Source organism: Xyrauchen texanus, chromosome 33, assembly GCF_025860055.1.
Source record: "Xyrauchen texanus isolate HMW12.3.18 chromosome 33, RBS_HiC_50CHRs, whole genome shotgun sequence".
NCBI classification, from domain to species: Eukaryota; Metazoa; Chordata; class Actinopteri; order Cypriniformes; family Catostomidae; genus Xyrauchen; species Xyrauchen texanus.
In genome coordinates, this window is record NC_068308.1 from 19,857,624 (window position 1) to 19,880,346 (window position 22,723).

Here is a 22,723-nt window from a genome sequence, read left to right on the forward strand (position 1 = left end):
CTGCTTTAATTTAGGCAAAGTATCTGGCAACAGTTGGGGGTACAAGCCCAACCTCCAACACCAGACGTATCCTGGTCTGCATGCTGACCACCTCACTTGCCCAGCAACTGTGCTGGAAGGGCTCTGGCCAGAAGATGGCCTTTGGGCAGATGTTGGTCTGCAAAGCAGTTAGGTACAGTATATAATGTTTATATGTGATAAGCCTGTATAACAGTAATAAAAATGAAAAAAATAAATAAATGGGAAGGAAAAATCAGTAGTCAGGTGTAAATGTACAGTAAATGAACAATGTTTGATCTGTCTCCATGTTTCCTGTAGCCAGTAATCCTCGTCAAAGTGCAAAGGAGGTTGAAATGGCGTAACAGTACTTGAACAACCCTTATTTTGTTTTTAACATTTGTATTTCAATTGATCCTTTCTCACTTAGATGCTGTGACAAAAAGCAGCCAAGCCACTGCATGCGAGGTGGAAGCGCCCATAAAAACGTGGCTCCGTAATGCAAGGGACAGAGATGGGGAAGGCAAGGAAGGGCCAGAACTGCAGTGAGGGAAATACCGAGGGGATTGGTTTTTAATTTACTTTCATATGTGTTTTAAGTATTCTGTGGTTCAGTTTTTGTGTGTTTATTGCTGTTTTAAACTGCTCTATTGCTTTTTTATTGCTGGTTAAAAATAAATCTCAATGTATTATTATTAATTATAATTATTATTAATGTCTGTAAATAAATTATTAAAAAAAAACATGACCCTCGATTTATTGCTGCTACCTTTAACAAGTGCAATTGTTCTGTATATAGTAAAGTACCCACACTCCGTGTGCTCAAACTTTGCACCTACACCCACAGTGTGCCCACATCCAGCCCACATGAGGGCCCACTCTAATTTGGGCTGTCCAACTAGGGCCCCACCTGGACCCCATAGTGTGGGGCCCACGCGTGCCCCACATTTCACGCCCACATGGGCCCCTAAAGGGTTTGCTGTGGGCCCACAACTGGCCCCAATGGGGGCCTACTCTACTTACTCTGGGCCTGCCCACAGTCAGCCCACACTTTGGGGTGTACCACTGGGGCCCCACCTGGGTCCCATAGTGTGGTGCCCACACGTGCCCCGCATTTCGCGCCGGTATCTGGGCCCACAGTGGGCTGCCCGCAATGGCCCCATTCGGGCCCCAATGGAGCATGTTTGCTGGGACGCCATAGTAGTCAGTGCTAGTCTGCTAGAATTAGTTCAAGAAGCTGAGAACGGCTGAGGCTATATTCCACCGCGTCTACCTCATGTGACGTCATCGCCGAATCGCGTAAAAAATAACCGTTTCTAACCAAAAACTACAAAAACTGGACTTTAACACCATTTTGGAGACATTTCTAACTTTATATACATATCTTGACTGCTTTATCTACCCATTAATCGACAGTGGTGTTTAACCTGCACCATGGGCTTTAAATCAATCAGAATGTGCAGGAGAGTGTTATAGAATGTTAATGTAGAATGTATTCAACATGCATTACTGCACTGGATTGAAGATGGAGCTGACATCTCTGGGCAACACTCAGCCAACCCATGCAAGCTTTTCAAGAGTCTAGACATTGGTTGTATAATTGCTTAAGTATAATGGAGGATCAACTGGTTACATGGCATTTGCAATGACAAGGTCATAGGTTCACATCCGAGGGTCACACGTACTGATATTCTTTTTTATTACTGCGTGCCTTGAACACATTGCAAGTTGCTTTGGATAAAAGGGCCTGCCAAATGCATAAATGTATGGTCTTTTACCTGCTGACAAGTAATAGTTGTAACAATTTTGGAAGTAGCTTAGGTGAGAACACTTTTCATGGGAATTTCCCTGTTATGTCTAGGTAAAATCAGCTTTATGTTTCTCTTTCCTTTGTTCATACTTTTCAGTGTATCTGTTAAATCAGGAAACCATTTGCAGCAAAAAAGAATGTCTTTATTTTTTTTAATCTGATTTAAAAATGATTATAACTATTATATTTATTCTGCATTGAAACAGAAAACCTCATTGTACATGTTGCAAAAACCTTTACAGTCCACGGAACATAGAGCAAATACAACTCCTTTCTAAATATATAGATAAAATTCAAGTCATATGACAGTTTTTGATAACAAAATATTTGGTTATACTATAACAGGTCATATCAGACCCTTTCACATTTGAAGTTGTGGCTTAATACTAGTTAATACTAACACATATAATTACATTGGCTATCCTTGTGTTGATTTCACAGTTGCATCAGGTTGAACTCGTTTTGCATTCACAATCACCTCTATAATATCGATGCAAAGGTTATTCACATTTCAGATCCCTGTCATAAGCTTTGGAAGTGCCATGATAGTAAACAATTTACAACTGATACTTCTGGCATTACCTGGGTTTTGCGTTTGCATCCTTTACATTATCACTTATCTGTACCATTTCTATTTTTATACCATTTTAGCTATCTAACTTTAGAAATTGAATTCAACATTAACTTTGGACATTGCGTTACCCACCAGTGCCTGCCTAGTAATCATAGAGCCATCACCTATAATCACTAAAACACACAACATGTGGTCTCCTGTCATGGATTATGTTTGTTCTTTTGGACCCAGAACTTTTCATCAACCAAAGTCCCAGTGTTTAGTAACACTAACATACATTTCTTTTCCTTCAGACTTGGTAATTAGATGTGCTCAACTTAAGCTTATTGTTTTTCATGACAGCTATTGTAATAATTACATTCGTGAACTTAGTGTGTAACTAACAATTGCATTTCTTAAGCAATTATTGTGAATCATGACATAGTGATTCCTTTAGATACATTCAGACTAAATTCTACATTTTCCAATGATATCAGCAGCTCTGATAGTTCCTCAGGTTCAGTTCATCCCACTTAATTCACAAAGTTTGTCTTTGTTTCAAGACTTTATTTCTGGGTTTGTAAGTATGTCCACTTCTTGCAGGAATTCCTCAGGCATGTCTTGGTCTTTGGACACTTGCTCCACTGCCGGGCTATTCTGTTCATCGTCCCTCCTCATGCACAGTTGACCTGTCTTCGCTGGACGCACAAGCCCAAGGAAGACTGCACCTAGTCCCATTCCCACAGCGCACGAGTAGAAAGCAGAGCTGTAATTTTGTGTAATATCCACAAGGACACCTAAAACATTTTGAGGGAAAATATGACTTTAGTAAGTTGCTTGTTTAGGGAGTTTTGCGTTCTACATAAAATAAATGTTCTTACCTCCTAAAGGTGGGCCAACAAGTCCTGCAAAGCTCTGAATACAGACGTAGATGCCTACAGCTAAGGGCAACCTCTTGATCCCTACAACATCGTCCTCCGCCAACATGGGGATGTGCGTTGATGCAATGTTACCGAGCAAGAAGCCATAAAGCACACAGCACACTACCAGTCCCCAGAAGTCATGGATCACAGTGAACATCACCAGCACCAGACACATTAGTGACACACATCCAAGCAGTACAAAGATCTTTCTGATTCGCCCCCAGCTCAGGACCCATCCAATGGAGAGACGTCCAAAGATCTCAGCGATAGCCATTGTTGAAAGCATATAAGCGGCATTTTCCCTCTCAGTGCCCATACTGGCACTGAGCTCCACCACATACAGCTGAGGGGCAAAGAAGCCCAGTGTTGCAAAAAGGCAGAAAGCCGAATAGCACAAAAAACTGCCTTCCTTCAATACAGTCAAATCCAGGAGCTTATTTGTACTCTGGATTATAGTTTCCTGTTTTTTGGGGAGGACATTTAGTGGTTCCGCCTCTCCCTTATCCCTCACAGATGTGAGGCCCTGCTCCAGCTCATCAAGTGATTGTACACCGGAATCTCCAGAGCTCACAGAGCTTCTCAGTTGTTCTGCGGGGAGAGAGTATGTGGTCTTCTGCTCAGTTACAATCTGGGAAGTCTTTGGTTTGATGACTATGGGCCGGAGGAGAGCTCCACAGACAATAATGATCCCCTGTAATGTTCCAATCATTACCAAAGTGTACCTCCAGCCAATGCAGTTTTTAAGAGCTGTGAATGCTAAAAATAAAGAAATAAAGGTTTGCATACATAACCATTGCATGTTCTCAATTTGACCTTACAGTACTGTGCAAAAGTCTTAGGTACATAAGATGTTTTGCAAAAGCATTTGACTTAAGATGTTTTTTTTTTATATTTTAAGCATTAGGGTTTTAATAGGAAATATAAATGTTAAGTCTCCCAAACATTCCTTTTTAAAAAAGAAAATATTTGAATAGAAGAACAGGAAGCCCTGCAACAGATGTCATAGCCCCCACAAAACCCCCACTGAACCTTGTGTCTGTCTATGAATACATGAAGAGACCAAAGCAATTGATATAGCCTAAATAGATAGAAGAACTGTGGTGAGTTCTCCAAGAAGCTTGGAACATCCTATCTGCCAACAACCAAGAAAAACTGTATCCAGATGTAACTAGGAGAATTGGTGCTGTTTTAAATGCAAAGATGGTCACACTGAATATAGATTTTTGAAATTGTATTGATGTTTACTGGACTTTGAATGACATTAAGTGATAAATGAAAACAATTTTGTATCATCATTTTTTAATACATCCTCACTTTACAACTAAAACTTTTGCACAGTACTGTATATTTTAACACAATGTAAATCTACAGTAGATTACATTATAATGCAATCAAGCAAGACTGCCTTCACCTGGAGCAAAAGCAAATATAGCAAATGATTCTCCTGTGGAGGCCATGGCAGTAACCACAGAGCGACGCCTGCTGAAGTACTGGGACAAGATTGTAACAGTTGGCAGAAATGTCAAACAGTAACCCAGGCCTAAAGAGTGGAAAGGACATCTGAACATCATAAGATGCTCTTTGTTTTTGCTGTTGGTTAGTAAATCAATGTTTTTAATCACACTTGTACATGGTGAATGTTTCAATGTAAAATTTTAATATTTATCATTGTTTGGGCAGTTTTTGTTGTGTATGACAGCATAACAGATACAAACATTTACTTATGATGCAGTTGTGTATTATACCACATTAAAGGAATATTCCGGGTTCAATACAAGTTAAGCTTAATCAACAGCATTTGTTAAAGAATGTTGATTACCAATAAAAATAATTTTCACTTGTCCCTCCTTTTCTTAAAATAATTTTTTAAGGTTACAGTGAGGCACTTACAATAGAAGTTAATGGGGTTATTTTTTTGAGGATTTAAATGCAGAAATGTGAAGCTCATAATTTTATGTGGTGGTGGTGGTGTAGTGGGCTAAAGCACATAATTGTTAATCAGAAGGTTGTCGGTGCGATCCCCACAGTCACCACCATTGTGTCCTTGAGCAAGGCACTTAAATCCAGGTTGCTCCGGGGGGATTGCCCCTGTAATAAGTGCACTGTAAGTCGTAAGTTACATTTAAACTTGTGTATTATTTGAGTTGTAAACTTGTTAAAATCATTATTTTTATAGTCGTTTTGGGGGTTTGGCTTTATGGTGTTATGTTGTCATGGCAACAAATCTTTAATATTGCATATAACTTTACACAAAAAATGTTAGTAAGTATTTTATCACACTAAAATCATGTTAACATGCATATTGTTTACGTCTGTTGGCTATACTTTTGAAACAGTGAGTATTTTAACGTTTACAGATTGGCCCCCATTCACTTCCATTGTAACGCCTCACTGAACCCTTATTTTTGCTTTTTAAAAGAAAAGAAGGGACCATCCATCCATCCATCCATCCATCTATCTTCAACCGCTTATCCGAAGTCGGGTCGCGGGGGCAGCTGCTCCAGCAGGGGGCCCCAAACTTCCCTATCCCGAGCCACATTAACCAGCTCTGACTGGGCGACCCCGAGGCGTTCCCAGGCCAGTGTGGAGATGTAATCTCTCCACCTAGTCCTGGGTCTTCCCCGAGGCCTCCTCCCAGCTGGACGTGCCTGAAACACCTCCCTAGGGAGGCGGCCAGGGGGCATCCTTACCAGATGCCCAAACCACCTCAACTGACTCCTTTCAACGCAAAGGAGCAGCGGCTCTACTCCGAGCTCCTCACGGATGACTGAGCTCCTCACCCTATCTCTAAGGGAGAAGCCCGCCACCCTTCTGAGGAAGCCCATTTCGGCCGCTTGTACTCGCTGACCTAGTTCTTTCGGTCATGACCCAACCTTCATGACCATAGGTGAGGGTAGGAACAAAAATTGACCGGTAGATCGAGAGCTTTGCCTTCGGCTCAGCTCTCTTTTCGTGACAACGGTGCGATAGAGCGAGTGCAATACCGCCCCTGCTGCCCCGATTCTCCGGCCAACCTCCCGCTCCATTGTCCCCTCACTCGTGAACAAGACCCCGAGGTACTTGAACTCCTTCACTTGGGGCAAAACCTCATTCCCTACCTGGAGTACACACTCCATCAGTTTCCTGCTGAGAACCATGGCCTCAGATTTAGAGGTGCTAATCCTCATCCCAGCTGCTTCACACTCGACTGCCAAGTGATCCAGTGAGAGCTGAAGGTCACGGACCGATGATGACATGAAGACAACATCATCTGCAAAAAGCAGCGATGAGATCCCCAGCCCACCGAACCGCACACCTTCCCCACCCCGACTACGCCTCGATATCCTGTCCATGAATATCACAAACAGGATTGGTGACAAAGCGCAGCCTTGGCGGAGACCAACCCCCACATGGAATGAACTCGACTTTGTGCCGAGGACCTGGACACAGCCCTCGCTTTGGACGTACAGGGATTGGATCGCCCTAAGAAGGGACCCCCCCACCCCGTACTCCCGCAGCACCTCCCACAGTCTCTCCCGGGGGACCCGGTCATACGCCTTCTCCAGATCCACAAAACACATGTAGACCAGATGGGCATACTCCCAGGCCCCCTCCAGGATCCTTGCGAGAGTAAAGATCTGGTCCGTCGTTCCACGGCCAGGACGAAAACCGCATTGTTCCTCTTCAATCTGAGGTTCGACAATCGGCCGAACCCTCCTCTCCAGCACCTTGGAGTAAACTTTACCAGGGAGGCTGAGAAGTGTGATACCCCTGTAGTTGGCACACACTCTCTGATCCCCCTTTTGAAGAGGGGAACCACCACCCCGTTCTGCCACTCCTTAGGCACTGTCCCAGATTTCCACGCTAATGTTGAAGAGGCGTGTCATCCATGACACCCCCTCCACATCCAGAGCTTTCAGCATTTCTGGTCGGATCTCATCAATCCCGGGGCTTTGCCACTGCGGAGTTGTTTGACTACCTCAGTGACCTCCCCAGGGAAATAGAATCTGATCCCCCATCATCCTCCGGCTCTGCCTCTACCATAGAGGGCGTGTTGGGATTTAGGAGTTCTTCAAAGTGTTCCTTCCACCGCCCAATAACCTCCTCGGTTGAGGTCAACAGCGTCCCATCTTTGCTGTATACAGCTTGAATGGTTCCCCGTTTCCCCCTCCTAAGGTGGCGGACGGTTTTCCAGAAGCACTTTGGTGCGGACCGAAAGTCCTTCTCCATGGCTTCTCTGAACTTTTCCCAAACCCACTGCTTTGCCTCCCTCATGGCCGAGGCCGCAGCCCTTCGGGCCTGTCGGTACCTTGCAACTGCCTCCGGAGACCTCCGGGACAACAAATCCCGGAAGGCCTCTTTCTTCAGTCGGACGGATTCCCTGACCACCAGTGTCCACCACGGTGTTCGAGGGTTACCACCCCTTGCGGCACCTAAAACCTTGAGGCCGCAGCTCTCCACCGCGGCTTCGGCAATGGAAGCTTTGAACATTGCCCACTCGGTTCAATGTCCCCAACCTCCGCAGGGATGCCTGAAAAGCTCCGCCGGAGGTGTGAGTTGAAGATCTCGCGGACAGGGACCTCCTCCAAACGTTCCCAGTTCACCCGCACTACTCGCTTGGGCTTCCCAGGTCTGTCCAGAGTCTTTCCCCACCCCTGACCCAACTCACCACCAGATGGTGATCGGTTGACAGCTCTGCCCCTCTCTTTACCCGAGTGTCCAAAACATATGGCCTCAGATCCGACGACACGATTACAAAATCGATCATCGACCTTCGGCCTAGGGTGCTCTGGTACCACGTACACTTATGAGCATCCTTATGTTCGAACATGGTGTTTGTTATAGATAATCCATGACTAGCACAGAAATCTAATAACAAACATCCACTTGAGTTCAGATCAGGAGGCTGTTCCTCCCAATCACGCCTTTCCAGGTGTCCCTGTCATTTCCCACGTGTGCGTTGAAGTCACCCAGCATCACTATGGAGTCCCCTACTGGGGCCCTATTCAGGACTCCATTCAGGGTCTCCAAGAAGGCCGAATACTCTGAACTGCTGTTCGGTGCATATGCACAGACAACAGTCAGAGTTTTCCCCCCCACAACCCGTAGGCGTAGGGAGGCGACCCTCTGTCCACCGGGGTAAACTCCAACGTAGTGGCGCTCAGCCGGGGACTCGTGAGTATCCCCACACCCGCCCATCGCCTCACACCCTGGGAAACTCCAGAGAAGAATAGAGTCCATCCCCTATCCAGGAGTACGGATCCAGAGCCAAAACTGTGCATCGATGTAAGCCCCACCAGATCCAACTGGTAATGCTCCACCTCCCTCACTAGTTCCGGCTCCTTCCCCCCCAGTGAGGTGACATTCCACGTCCCCAGAGCAAGCCTTTGCTGCCCGGGTCTGGTCCGTCGAGGCCCACGGCCTTCACTGCCGCCCATATGGCAGCGCACCCGACTCCTGCGGTTCCTCCAATGGGTGGTGGGCCCAAGGGACCCAAGGGACCATTTGAAATATATTTTGTGGTAATCAACATTATGCCACAAATGCTGTCGATTGAGCTTAAAGGCATAGTTCGCCTAAAAATTTAAATTCTCTCATCATTTACTCATCATCATGCCATCCCAGATGTGTATGACTTTCTTCTGCTGAACACAAACTTACAAAGCTATATGTTTGGTGTAGGTGAGAAACTGGTCAATATTTAAGTCCTTTGTTTTTTTTACTACAAATCTCCACTTTTACTTTCACTTCCACATTCTTCTTTCGTTTTTGCATATTCGCATTCTTTGTGCATATCGCACCTACTGGGCAGGGAGGAGAATTTATTGTAAAAAGGACATAAATATTGATCTATTTCTCACTCACACCTATAATATTGTTTCTGAAGATATGCCTTTGTGCTTTTTGGAGCTTCAAAGTTCTGGCCACCTTTCAATGCATTGCATGGACCTACAGAGCTGAAATATTCTTTTAAAAATCTTTGTTTGAGTTCAGCAGATGAAAGTAAGTCATATACATCTGGGATGGCATGACGGTGAGAAAATAATGAGACAATTTTTATTTATGGGTGAACTATTCCTTTAACTTGAACCCGAAATTGACCTTTAACACTTTATTGAAAGATGAACCAATGTTTCACCCCTATAAAGGTAAGAAATATACAAAATTACTACTAAACTGAAGCACATCTGTTCTACAAAACTCTGTCATGCCTTATAACAGTTAATGTTTAATTTATGTTGTTTATATTGTGCAATGCTTTAATTACCAGTCACTACCCCAATGGTGAAGTACATCTGATTGATAGAGCTGGTGAATGCAGTTGAGATTGTGCCCAGAGATATAAGGAATCCTCCAAACATCACAACTGGCTGGAAGCCAAATCGATTACTCAGCACTGATGATAAAGGTGCTGAAGGGTCACAAGAACGTGGAAATGGATGTTAAGGTCAAAGAAATGAACACAACTCAAAGAAAGAATACATATCCAAATAAAGTACAATCAGCATGCAGCTAAGAGGAATAAAGTTTTGATTTAAAGTTAGAATGCATGCTGTTACTGAACTGTAGCAAAGTCTTAAATCCAAAACCCTGTACATTTTTTACCTGTGAAAGTCATAACAAAGACGCATATTGAAATGATCCATGATACTCGACTGTTGCTCTCCTCAAAGTCACTCATTAAGTCTTTGAGGAAAATCCCAAAACTTTTAATGACCCCATAAGTGAACATCTCTACTAGGAAAAAAGCCACAGCAACAATCCAGCCCCAGCCACCATCCGGGACCTCTGAGTACACTTTTGAGCCAAGGCAACCTTTCAGTCTGAAAATCCACTGTGCCATATTGAGAACAGTAACCTGCGGACATTACAAAAACAAAAAGTAGGCCATTGCACAAAAAAGTGTTATGGGGTATTCACTTGAAAAGCTGGTGTACTTCTTGGTTTTTCTTTTCATATTATATCTTTGTTCATTGCACCCAATCAGTGGTCTGAATGATGTCTTTTCTTACACTAACTAAATTGTGTGAATAAGGTAGTGAGTGGCATTATTTAAATGTATCAAGATTTTAGCTCGTCTTGTCTTACACCAGAGTTAAAATCACACTAAACAGAAGTACGTGTTAACATCTAAATGAATGTTTTTGTTGAATTAAATTAGTGTAGAATTAAGCAGCGAAAAATAAACCTTGTTTTAACGGTCAGATTGTTTAGAAAAGCTAACAACTACAAATGCTAGCTTAACCGTATAAGGGGCGTAACCATAAAGTTACGCAATGTTGACGTCACGAGAGGGGCGGCAGCACAGACACGAGCGTCAACAACAACTGATGTTCAACAACAGCGAGTTGAAAAACGATTGAAATACTTTGATCGAGGTCTTCGTTCAGTATTTGGTGAGAAGTAATTCATCTCTGTCTAACCACAATACAGGTTTCAATACAGTTTGTATGCGGATTTCTGCTGATTTTCGCTGTTTTCTGCCTTGATAGATAGGGTAGAAGTTCTAGGACCGCAGCTCTATTCCCCCATAATACTTCCTTCATATTACTGCTGTAATTCCTCACTTTAATAACTTCTATTAGACACAACATCCATAAGTTAACAACAGTTATGTGACATGAAGTCACAATTATTCATCAAACAATATTAAGTTCATTCGAAAAGTTTTAGCTTCAGATTGGTCTTCATTCAATTGACACGCACAGTCTTGTCACCATAAATAATTTAATATTTTATCAAATTTGTTCAAAGAGTCTTCCTAAATCACTGTGCGCACAATCCAATGTGAGGCAAATAAACCAGATTTTTTTTTCAATCACCCTTTACCATCTGACTTCATTAGATTTGTAAAAAGATACACGTATATAGGCTACATATATCAATGTATGTCCCTGTATACTTTTGTGTTGCTGTGTATGCTGCACTGCCTGACCTGTCAATAGTTTAAGTTTCTTTTAGTAGTAGTTTGTAACATTAAATGATCATAACATGGAGTGCTTACCTGTTCCCGTCAGTCTAAGAGGAATGTTGCAACTTTACTGCCATGGGGTGCCTCTTTTACAAATAGTGAGTGCCTCTACAGTGGGAGGTTACAGCTGTTAAGTAGTTGAGGATTGGTTTACAGTCCATGTTGAATGAAAGGCCACACTAGCAGTAGCAACCCCTTTTCCCTTCATGTGAAATGTCAAATGAAATAAGGAGAGTGCCCCACCATAGTGTAAAATGGTAGCTGGCTGCAGAAGTGACTGTACTGAATGTTGTAAATGGACTGGAGCATTAAGTAAAGTTTGTTACAAAAAAGGCAGCAAGAGTGATACATGTAATGAATCACTTACAATGGAAGTGAATGGGGCCAGTTTTTGGAGGGTTTAAAGACAGAAATGTTAAGCTTTTTATTTTATTAAAGCACACATTAATTCTTTTGTTAAAACTTGTGTATTATTTGAGCTGTAAAGTTGTCTAAATCGTAATATTCACAGTCATTTTAAGGTTTTATGGTTTGCTGACATTACATCGTCATAGCAACGAAGTTGTAAAATTGGCTATATCTTTAAACAGAAATGGTTAGTAAGTGATTTTATCACATTAAAGTCATGTTAACAGTCATATTGTTTATGTTTTCATGCTGTACTTTTGAAATAGTGAGTTTTTAACTGATCGGCCCCATTTATTTCCATTGTAAATGCCTCATTGTAACCCAGATTTGTACTTTTTATTTAAAGAAGAAAGGGCAAGTCAAAATTTATTTTTGTGTTAATCAATTTTATGCCACAAATACTGTTGATTGAGCTGACCTTGTATTGAACCTGGAATATTCCTTTAATTAATGCTAACTTGTTTAATCATAGTCTTCTAAATTTTATACATTTAACCTATGTATTAAAATTATAAATTTTTATTCAGTTCAATTCTGCATTGGCTTCCATCACAATCTCACAAACACCTAGGGGTCCGTGAGCCTCTTGTTGGGAGACCCAGATTTAATATATTAAAGGGAGAGTTCACCCCAAAATAAAAATTCAGTCATTGCTACTCAACCCTGTGTTGTTATGCCTTTCTTTTTCTTAACACAAAGGGAGAAATTGTGAAATAAATTTGTGCTCAATGGTGTCATACAATGGCTGTTTATGGTGACCACCTCTTAAAGTTTCAAATGGACACAAGTATAATTCAGAAGTCTAATAAATTATTGTATGTGCCTCATGCCTTGTTCTGAAGGAATATGATAAGATTTGGTGAGAAACCAACCAAAAAATCGAATGTATTATTTAGTGAAACTCTTGACCGACTGTTATTGTCGAGAGTGCATGAGAGCAGCAGCTATGGACCCGCTCGTGAGATGAGGCGTTCAGGCAAAAACTTAGTTTGTTTATCTAAAAACAGTTCTGTCACAGCAATATTAACAACAGAAAACACAACAACACACAAACCAGAGAACAAAACTTAATAAACCTGTCTGAAGAGTTTGTAGTCAGAGAATAGATGCATTTCTATGCCCAGCCTTATTTGTTCAAACCAGAGTAATCAGAAATCAAACTGAGAGAGGAGGCAGAAGTAGTTATGGTTAGTCTGGTTCAAACAAACAGGTGCAGTGTAACTACTACTAATCCTTTAAGGTTATTTTTATGGCCACTATGTTTTAAAACTTCTGATCAAAATCTGATTGAGTAAAAGTAGTGAATTGAGTTGTACTATCTCTGTTAAATATGATGGTAATTTGAATGACTTTCATTCTTCTTTTTTAGATTTGGCATTAAAAATGGCACAGGTTGGATTCTGTTCACTGCTCATATTTAATTTTCTGTTCTATGGATTGATTCATCTCATCACATGCCATATTTGTAAGGAAGGCAAAACGAATAAGAAGGACCGACCCAATTTCATCATTATCTTAGCAGACGACATTGGATGGGGTGACCTGTGGGTGAAAAGACCTGACAACTCCACTCCAACACCCTGGTTGGACTCATTAATGCTGAAGGGCAAAAGGTCCTTATAGTTCATTATAATTTGGACATGTATGCATGTGTGCCTGATTATGTCTAATTATGGGAGTTTGTGTCTGGTAATTTGCAGATTCACAGACTTCCACTCCCCTGCCTCTACATGCTCACCCTCACGAGCTGCCCTCCTGACAGGCAGACACGGGCTACGCAATGGGGTCACCCACAATTTTGCAGAGGAATCAGTCGGAGGACTGCCATTGAATGAGACAACGTTTGCTCAGCTCCTGCATGATGCAGGCTATTATACAGCCATGATCGGTGAGCACAGCAAAATTCTATGAACATCTAGAGAACTGATTATCATTTTGAGGGCAATAAACTCAAAATTCTGCTGAGATTAGCTCCTGATTAATGCATGCAACATTGTCACCAGAGAAACTAATAAGCCTCTCAAACTGAATGGATCATGGATCATTATGTGTTGCAATGTTTCTGCAATTATTTATAATGGTTGCCTTGATTTTACAACAGGAAAATGGCACCTTGGACACAATAGTTCCTACAATCCAGTTCATAGAGGTTAGTGGACAGAAGGGAGAAATACCCTGGAACATTGGTGTATTTATTTTTTATGCTTCTGTGCCCATGGTAATCTGTTTTAATTATGCAGGATATCTTTAAATCTGAAAGACTGAAAAAAAGGAAAAACTGTGTTGTTTTCAAGTAGATTTTCTTTATATGCAATTAATATTTTCATGATTAAAAATACATTTAAAAATGAAATTGAAGTAACGAAAGGTTTTAAAACTATACACATATATTTTAAAACATATTCTCACAATAATGGATGAATAACAGTAAGTTATTTAATCAAAATATGCTTACTTTTGTGTGTACACTACAGGTTTTGACTATTACTTGGGTATTCCATATAGTAATGACATGGGCTGCACTGACAAACCAGGCCTTGACCTTCCCAGCTGCCCTCCCTGCGTCCACAGTCAGTATATTACTAGGTGTGTTATTGTGCAGGTCATTATTAGGTTAAAAAGAAAACTATCAGATGCCACAAATTTATGTATACATCTCAACTTTTCTGAAATGTGTAAATGTTTTCCTCACAAGAAAGCATGAAGAATGCTACACCAAAGTGGCATTACCTCTTTTTGAAAATGAGACAATAGTTGAACAACCCTTGGACACATGGAGCCTTAAGGAACGGTATGCCACAGCTGCAGTCACACAGATACTGACAGCCAGGTATGTTCACCTCTTTCATGAATGATTACTATTTATTTATAATTATACATAGACTGAATTAAAAGAAAGTCACATACACTCACCTAAAGGATTATTAGGAACACATACTAATACTGTGTTTGACCCCCTTTCGCCTTCAGAACTGCCTTAATTCTACGTGGCATTGATTCAACAAGGTGCTGAAAGCATTCTTTAGAAATGTTGGCCCATATTGATAGGGTAGCATCTTGCAGTTGATGGAGATTTGTGGGATGCACATCCAGGGCACGAAGCTCCCGTTCCACCACATCCCAAAGATGCTCTATTGGGTTGAGGTCTGGTGACTGTGGGGGCCATTTTAGTACAGTGAACTCATTGTCATGTTCAAGAAACCAATTTGAAATGATTCAAGCTTTGTGACATGGTGCATTATCCTGCTGGAAGTAGCCATCAGAGGATGGGTACATGGTGGCCATAAAGGGATGGACATGGTCAGAAACAATGCTCTGGTAGGCCGTGGCATTTAAACGATGCCCAATTGGCACTAAGGGGCCTAAAGTGTGCCAAGAAAACATCCCCCACACCATTACACCACCACCACCAGCCTGCACAGTGGTAACAAGGCATGATGGATCCATGTTCTCATTCTGTTTACGCCAAATTCTGACTCTACCATCTGAATGTCTCAACAGAAATCGAGACTCATCAGACCAGGCAACATTTTTCCAGTCTTCAACTGTCCAATTTTGGTGAGCTCTTGCAAATTGTAGCCTCTTTTTCCTATTTGTAGTGGAGATGAGTGGTACCCGTGGGGTCTTCTGCTGTTGTAGCCCATCTGCCTCAAGGTTGTGCATGTTGTGGCTTCACAAATGCTTTGCTGCATACCTCGGTCAGTAACGAGTGGTTATTTCAGGCAAAGTTGCTCTTTTATCAGCTTGAATCAGTCGGCCCATTCTCCTCTGACCTCTAGCATCAACAAGGCATTTTCAGCCCACAGGACTGCCGCGATACTGGATGTTTTTCCCTTTTCACACCATTCTTTGTAAACCCTAGAAATGGTTGTGTGTGAAAATCCCAGTAACTGAGCAGATTGTGAAATACTCAGACCGGCCTGTCTGGCACCAACAACCATGCCACGCTCAAAATTGCTTAAATCACCTTTCTTTCCCATTCTGACATTCAGTTTGGAGTTCAGGAGATTGTCTTGACCAGGACCACACCCCTAAATGAATTGAAGCAACTGCCATGTGATTGGTTGATTAGATAATTGCATTAATGAGAAATTGAACAGGTGTTCCTAATAATCCTTTAGGTGAGTGTATGTTATAATAAATCTGATTTGGATGCTAACCTGAGCTCTTTTCTACAATGTTCTCTCTTTCTGACAAAACATTTTAGTTATATGTTGTAATAATGTAAAAGAGACCGCTTTATATTGCATATAAATATGCAAAACTTTTCTAAACTTTCTATGAAATTAAATATTCTTCTTCTGTATGGCATGCTTTACTCCATTTAGAACTATTTTAAACAGAATTTTGCTCATTCTTTTCCTCATATTAATTGAGAGACTACATGAAATATTTGTACTTTTAAAAATGTATTTGTCACACCGCACAACCATTTAAAATAAACTAGTGAAGGCAAAAAGGCAAGAAATGTAAATGTTGACCACTTACAAGACATAAGATATACACTTTCTCTAATGTTTCAATAAAAAATCTTAATGTTGATGAAAAAGTCCATAAACATTGATATGCATTAAATACCAATGTGTGATTTGATCACTCTTTTGTGAAAATTTAAAGACTCCTGTTTTTGGTTTTGCTTTTATTTTTGATGTAATTAGATGTCTGTAGCCATTTGCACAGGTCCAGTTTTCAGTAAATATTTGAAAGAGAGGTTATTAAACAGCATTTCCTGCTAAAATAAAGGTTAAATAAAAAAGGTATTATACAGGTTTTAGGTTTCGACTCTACTCAGCTTAGTACTGGTTGTGAGGCCAAAAACATTCTTGATTAAAAATGGATTAACAGTTTTGTTGCTCACAGGGGCAACTGTTCTAGGAACTTTGATCAGTCAATATAAGGTTTCTACCAGTTGGTAAACAAGTTTACTATGTAGACAAAGTTGCAGTGTTTACCCGTCACAGTTTAAGGAAAGGTCATGATCAGATGGGCTGTGCGCAACCATGTCTCATAAAAAACGTAAAAAACATATTTCTTACTTCATAATTAAATACTTCAGCTTTGTACAAATAATTTTGTGTAATAACCTGTGATGGCTTAAAAAACATTATTACTAGACTTAGTCCCCCACATAGGACAGTTTGAAATATAAGTTATTTGATTGTTAAGAACCAATTATGTCTTAAAGCTGCACTACATAACTTCGTGCTCTCAAGCGACAACTATGGTTGAAACTTAAAATTGCAAGCAATTTGCATAAGAATACATCACGTCAGTCGTGTTCTGGCACTGCTGATGGCTGAATCTCCCAATTTGGTCTTATCTGGACATCGACTGTGTGAGATCATGACTGAAGCCGGAGTCATAATGTGCTACTTTCATCTTGATATTAGGTTATTCAATTAAACATTTAAAATGGAAATATTACTTGCTTTGATGAAGATAAACAACACTCTTATTTACATATTTGAATGAATTTTACATTTAATTGCATTTCTGACACTACACTCAAAGCACTTTTAAATAGAGAACAGAGGACTCTCCTCAGCCACCACCAGTATATCTTAATATGTTTATTCAAGTGTTTTATCTACTATTAATGTTTGAATTGTGCTACAATTTTCAATTTAAGAGGTTAAACTTGATACTGATACTAGTTCAATAGAAGTCTTTATTATTTTTATACTATATTGTCCAGCCTCAATTACTACAATAGCATGTCTATGCAATGCACACAATTTCACCATCAACTAAAAACATAAAACAAGGATTCAATAATGATGGGGATAAAATATTCTTCATTAAACTTAAATATGCAATATAACAATTACAAGTCAATTTCAGAAGTCATTCATATTAAACATATCAAACAACGTGTAGATACATTGCGATTGGTTGACACACAAGTCTTGTTTGATTCATAAAAGCATGACAAGCAATATAAGCATCAACAACCCTACTAGACAACATATCCAAGCATTATAGCAGGTAAACAACTTTGCCAAACGGATAGCAGATAAACATCCATCTAGACTGCTGCGATGCTGTCCTGAACTGTGTGAGTGTTCCTGAACTGAGCTGAACGGTGTAGTTAGTTTCTCCAGCCGGAACTTGAGACAGCCGTTACATCTTTCTTCTTTTCTCTGTGTGCGGATATGATGTAATGACGCAAAGATGAACGTCATAATCCAGTGATTTTGCAACGAATCGAAACTGACAGCTCAAAATACAAATCATTTTTATAGGCTTTCTGTAGGGGATCGGGGTAAGGTAAATACATTGTTTTGAACACTTATTGTATATGTACTCAATCAATAATGGCAATTTGTTCATTTTGAACCAAAATATCTTTCATTTACATACTAAAGCGGCTGGATAATTATCTTGAGATAACAAAAACACATTAAAACACATTTAAACAGAAGTACTGGTGAAAAGATCTGTAATGTGATGTAAAAGCAGTGCTTCATCAGTGACTCTTGATTAAACTTATCCTAATGTGTAATTTATATATTTAATGTAATTTTTGTTCATGTGTCTGTGCTGTGTAGCGTTTCCAGGAAGAAACCTTTCCTACTGTATGTGTCTCTCGCTCACATGCATGTCCCACTGTTCCATAATACCTTCCTAAACGTTACGACACAGGACCCCTACACAGCCAGCCTCAGCGACATGGACTCTCTGGTGGGCACAATCATGCAGGCGGTCAGCAATGAGCAGTTGGAAAAAACATTGATATGGTTCACTGGTGAGTTATTTGAAACATATTAGGTGCTCTATTTTCGAGAGTGCGCAAAGCGCAGCGCTACATGCTACGACCGTGCGCTGTCTTATCCAATTTCCATGAGAGCGTTAATTCTAAGCACAGTTTTCGTACTAGCACAAAGCGCAAGTGGCCGTGGGTGGGGGTGTTTGCGCTATTTGTGGGTGTATGCATGCAGACTGTGGGTGGTTTGAATGTAAATGAAGTGGCGCAAAGCGCAGTTTGGTATTTTCCAAAGAAATAGGCCATTGCGCTAAGACGTTTCAAAAGCAGCTCTGTTTGCAGAGCAAAGTCTAAACTCGGTTCCTGCATTTGCAGTTTGGGGATTCCACCAGCAGATGGTAATAAAGTTAATGTCCAAACTCTGAAAAGTGGAACATTAAATTATGTCCCAGACAATCACTGTTATAGCCATTTTATGAAAAAATATTTATGAGATTTGTGTTAAAATATCTATAGGTTATGGTTTATTTTTCAATTATTATTGAAGTTATGATATAATTTATATTGGTATTGTTCCACCTGTTGTCATAGTGATTTTTATGTCACTGCGAAAGGGGCCAGTGGAAGAAGTTAGAGAGAGTCAAATGTTTGGATTTGGTATGATTTATTTGACCACTTCATTATTTTGATAATATTTAAGTTTTGTTTGAAGTGTAATTTGAATTTTTAAATATTTTTGGTTACATTTGTTTCATTTAATAAATTAATAAAATTTGTAAAAATCTAAATTGTCCAGTAGAAGTGAAGTGCCATCCGATACAATCTCTGTTAAAACCAGACATGATTTGTGTGTCAGTAGATTAATATTATTATTAATACTTACATTCTCTATCATTTAATAGTGCTTAAATCCAAATCCTAAAGAGAATCATATTTTCCATGAGTATAAAAGGGTCACTGTCATAGAAATATCTAAGTCATTCAACAGTTAATGCACAAAAGAACGTAATTCTGTATTTCTATTCTTTTCATTTATTACATACAGCCTATTTACACTACCAATGTCTTATGAATGTACTGTATTTGTTTATATCGCTGTTGCTTGACAGGGAATGGGCCATATAATAGGAGGGGGAAAATCTCAGAATTAAATTGCACTTGACCCAGCCCATTAGAGCTTTGCATGTGCAGTTTCGCCAAACCCACTTCCACCTAGACTTGCATGAAAATACCAGAACTTCCTGGCCATGCCAAAGGATTTTGCCCGTATGACTTATGGAGTAGCGCTGGGCTTAGTGCTAGCACTCTTAAAACAGGACACTAGATGTGCATTATTTTCCTCAATGCATTTCGGGAGGCTAGCAGTAGTTTTCCATGGCAACTGGTGAATATTAAAAGTAGCTTTTGTGGAGATCAATCAAATATTAATTGTTATTTAGTGATTTGACATTAACCTGGATCAAAGCATCTTTTAGTCATGTAATCTATATGCAAATGTGAATTTCCTCTGCTTACTTAGAAATGCCAATGGATTAAATGTTTCCATACTTGACAGGAGACAATGGTCCGTGGGAACAGAAATGTCAATTTTCAGGGAATGTTGGGCCTTTTGTTGGAAAATGGCAGACAAGCAGAGGTAAAGCAGACACTGCCATATAAAAGTTTTACCAGTGTTCCTCCCTATTTATTCATAAAGAACAAACTGTCCTTTTTTTGTTTTTATAAACTATCATACATTTAGCTTGTTAGAGTCTGTTGTTCTTTTGAGCAGGTGGTGGATCAGCGAAGAGAACCACATGGGAAGGAGGTCATAGAGTTCCCACAGTGGTCACATGGCCTAAGAAGATCAAACCCAACAGCACCAGCAGTGCCCTGCTGAGGTACTAGAGGATTAGGAACATTTTGTGAAATTATTATTGTTTTCACCATATGACCACTTTCTTACACTCCTTAGTGGTCTGGATATCTTTCCAACTATCCTCTCTTTGGCTGGTGTAAAACCACCATCAGGTCGACGTTATGATGGCATTGATATAACAAACATTCTGCTCAACAACTCTCACACTGGGCATAAGGTACATTATGTTTGGAATGCACACCACTGTACTGACAACAGTATAAAAACAATGTCGTTTTTTATTTTTTGGTCTGGATTATTTGTTAAACAAAGGACTTCGTTTCCATATATGATTGTTCCTATCACCAGAGCCTCATGCATCCAAATAGTGGTGCTGCGGGACAGTTTGGGGACCTTCAAACCATCAGGCTGAGAAATCACAAGGCATTCTACATCACAGGTGTGTTATTACCTCTAATATTACCGCTAGCTGTAAGTATGAGTCCAAAATGACTGCTTTTTCGATCAGCACAACATAAACAATAAATTACTGAGTGCACCTTTTATTACTGGTACTGTTTGTTCCAGTGAATTCACTCATAGTTCTGATGTTCTCTGTCAGGTGGATCAGTGGCGTGTGGTGGAGGACGTGGAAAACAGCAGTATCACGACCCCCCTCTGATATTTGACCTCTCACGGGATGAGGCAGAGGAAACACCTCTGAACCCTGAGAGTGAGGAGTACAGGTCTGTCCTAAAGGAAGTGGAGAGAGAGAGGGAGGCCCTTCTATGGGACATTGCCACAGATAATGTATCGACGGCCGATTACACTGTGATACCAGCTGCAATCCCCTGCTGTCAGCCACACAACCCTGCCTGTCGATGTCATAGTCTGATATGAGGTCAATGGGCTCAGCTGTTTGTCAAATGTGTAAGATCACATCAAGAAAGCACTGAATTTTCACGCTCTGGTAAAGCCATCCCAGAAAACCGCTCTAGTTTAATAAGTTGCGTTGATGTGTAATAACTCTGTGCAACAGGAAAACTGAACATGTGCAAGATGTTGCAATTTGTATTTATATTGGCGTTTCATTATGAGAAAGATAATTTCTTTAAAAAATAACATGCCATAAATAGACCATAATCATTTATCCTATTGATTGGTTGGTCCTATTGTTATCCTAAAATGACTAATTGATGGTGGAGGACGCTGGAGAGTGCTCCATTTTAGTGTTGCTTGATTTAACTGCAATGTTTCATACAGTTGATCATTCAGTTTTAATTTATACATTAAAGAGATGGGTGGGAATATCTGGGGTGGCTTTAGACTGGTTTGTGTCCTATCTGTCAAATAGGAAATTTGTATTGTCTGTTGGATATGAGATGTCCTCCTCTTCAAAAGTTAATTGTGGTGTCCCGCAAGGATCCCTGTTAGGGCCAATTTTGTTTTCTCTATATATATGTTACCTCTTGGTTCAGTAATTCGAAAACACAACATTAATTTCCATTGCTATACAGATGACCAACAGTTATATTTGTCGTTGAATCCCAATGATCTGACTAATTTAAATGCTCTTCAAGAGTGTATAGTAAATATAAAACAATTTGATGTAATTTTCTGCAGTTAAATTAAGATAAAACAGAGGTTGTCGTATTAAGTCATGGTTTTAAAAAGAATCAGATTGAGTCAGTACATAATCAAGTGGTCCTAAATATTCAGCAGGTGGTGAGAAATTTGTGTATCAATTTTGACACAAATGTAAATTTTGAATATCATGTCAGCAAGTTAGTTAAGTCTTATTTTTATCAGTTAAGGAATACTTCCAAGGTAAGACAGGTTCTGAGTTTTACGGATACAGAGAAGCTTATTCATGACTTTATTTAGTCTAGCCTTAATTACTTTAAATCAACGCACGAGAACAATTATGCTAGACTTTTGACACAAACTAGGTCTTTTAATCATAATACTCCAGTTTTAGCTTCTTTGCATTGTTTACAAATTAATTTTAAGAGATAATTTTAAGATTTTACTAATTACATATAAAGCATTGGATGGGTTGGCCCCAGATTATTTAGCAGAACTTTTAAGACCTTATAAAACAGTTAGATCTTCTTGTCATGAACTGTTGGCTGTCCAAGATCCAGATACAAAACAAAAGGTGATGGAGCATTTGTAATGAAGGCCCCACGATTATGGAACAGCCTCTACTGGAATATTAGATCTGCTGAATCTGTCTGTTTTGAAGTCTTGTTTAAAAACGAATTTGTATAAACTTGCTTTTACTACTTACTTTACATGTTACCTGTGTTTTACTGAGTGTTTACTCAGTTTTTTTTAAGCAATTTGTGCTTGTTCTAATAAGTGTGTTCTGATTTTATATTTTGTGAAGCACTTTGTGCTATATTGCTAAAAGGTGCTATATCAAATAAAGTTATTATCTAATTTGTTTAAAATATTTTTTCATATCTAAAAAAAACAGCATCTATGTTTATAGAGAAATTTCATACTAAAGGACTTTCTTTTATAGTTTTGTTATATCTC

The 22,723-nt window shown here is 39.9% G+C and overlaps 2 protein-coding genes across 4 annotated transcripts; one reads left to right on the forward strand and one right to left on the reverse strand.

The window, feature by feature from the left end:
• Positions 1-1,935: 1,935 nt before the first annotated feature.
• On the reverse strand, positions 1,936-11,296 carry LOC127626623 (monocarboxylate transporter 7). The gene is made up of 6 exons (XM_052102551.1): positions 11,268-11,296; positions 9,869-10,121; positions 9,531-9,674; positions 4,695-4,823; positions 3,242-4,039; positions 1,936-3,157 (listed from the first exon to the last, which is right to left on the reverse strand). The coding sequence occupies exons 2-6, from the start codon at positions 10,104-10,106 to the stop codon at positions 2,919-2,921; spliced, it is 1,548 nt and encodes a 515-aa protein (XP_051958511.1). The 5' UTR covers positions 10,107-10,121; positions 11,268-11,296; the 3' UTR covers positions 1,936-2,918.
• On the forward strand, positions 10,562-22,594 carry arsg (arylsulfatase G). Of its 3 annotated transcripts, XM_052102548.1 has the most exons (13): positions 10,569-10,659; positions 13,012-13,034; positions 13,162-13,255; positions 13,343-13,530; positions 13,744-13,791; positions 14,117-14,228; positions 14,338-14,472; positions 18,191-18,387; positions 19,901-19,981; positions 20,117-20,225; positions 20,300-20,420; positions 20,552-20,642; positions 20,805-22,594. In XM_052102548.1, the coding sequence occupies exons 3-13, from the start codon at positions 13,239-13,241 to the stop codon at positions 21,080-21,082; spliced, it is 1,377 nt and encodes a 458-aa protein (XP_051958508.1). In that variant the 5' UTR covers positions 10,569-10,659; positions 13,012-13,034; positions 13,162-13,238; the 3' UTR covers positions 21,083-22,594. The 3 variants fall into 3 exon arrangements, with proteins under 3 accessions (XP_051958506.1, XP_051958508.1, XP_051958507.1); XM_052102546.1 differs by having other exon boundaries at positions 10,562-10,659; positions 13,012-13,255; XM_052102547.1 differs by lacking the exon at positions 13,012-13,034 and having other exon boundaries at positions 10,585-10,659; positions 13,113-13,255.
• The last annotated feature ends 129 nt before the right edge of the window (positions 22,595-22,723 follow it).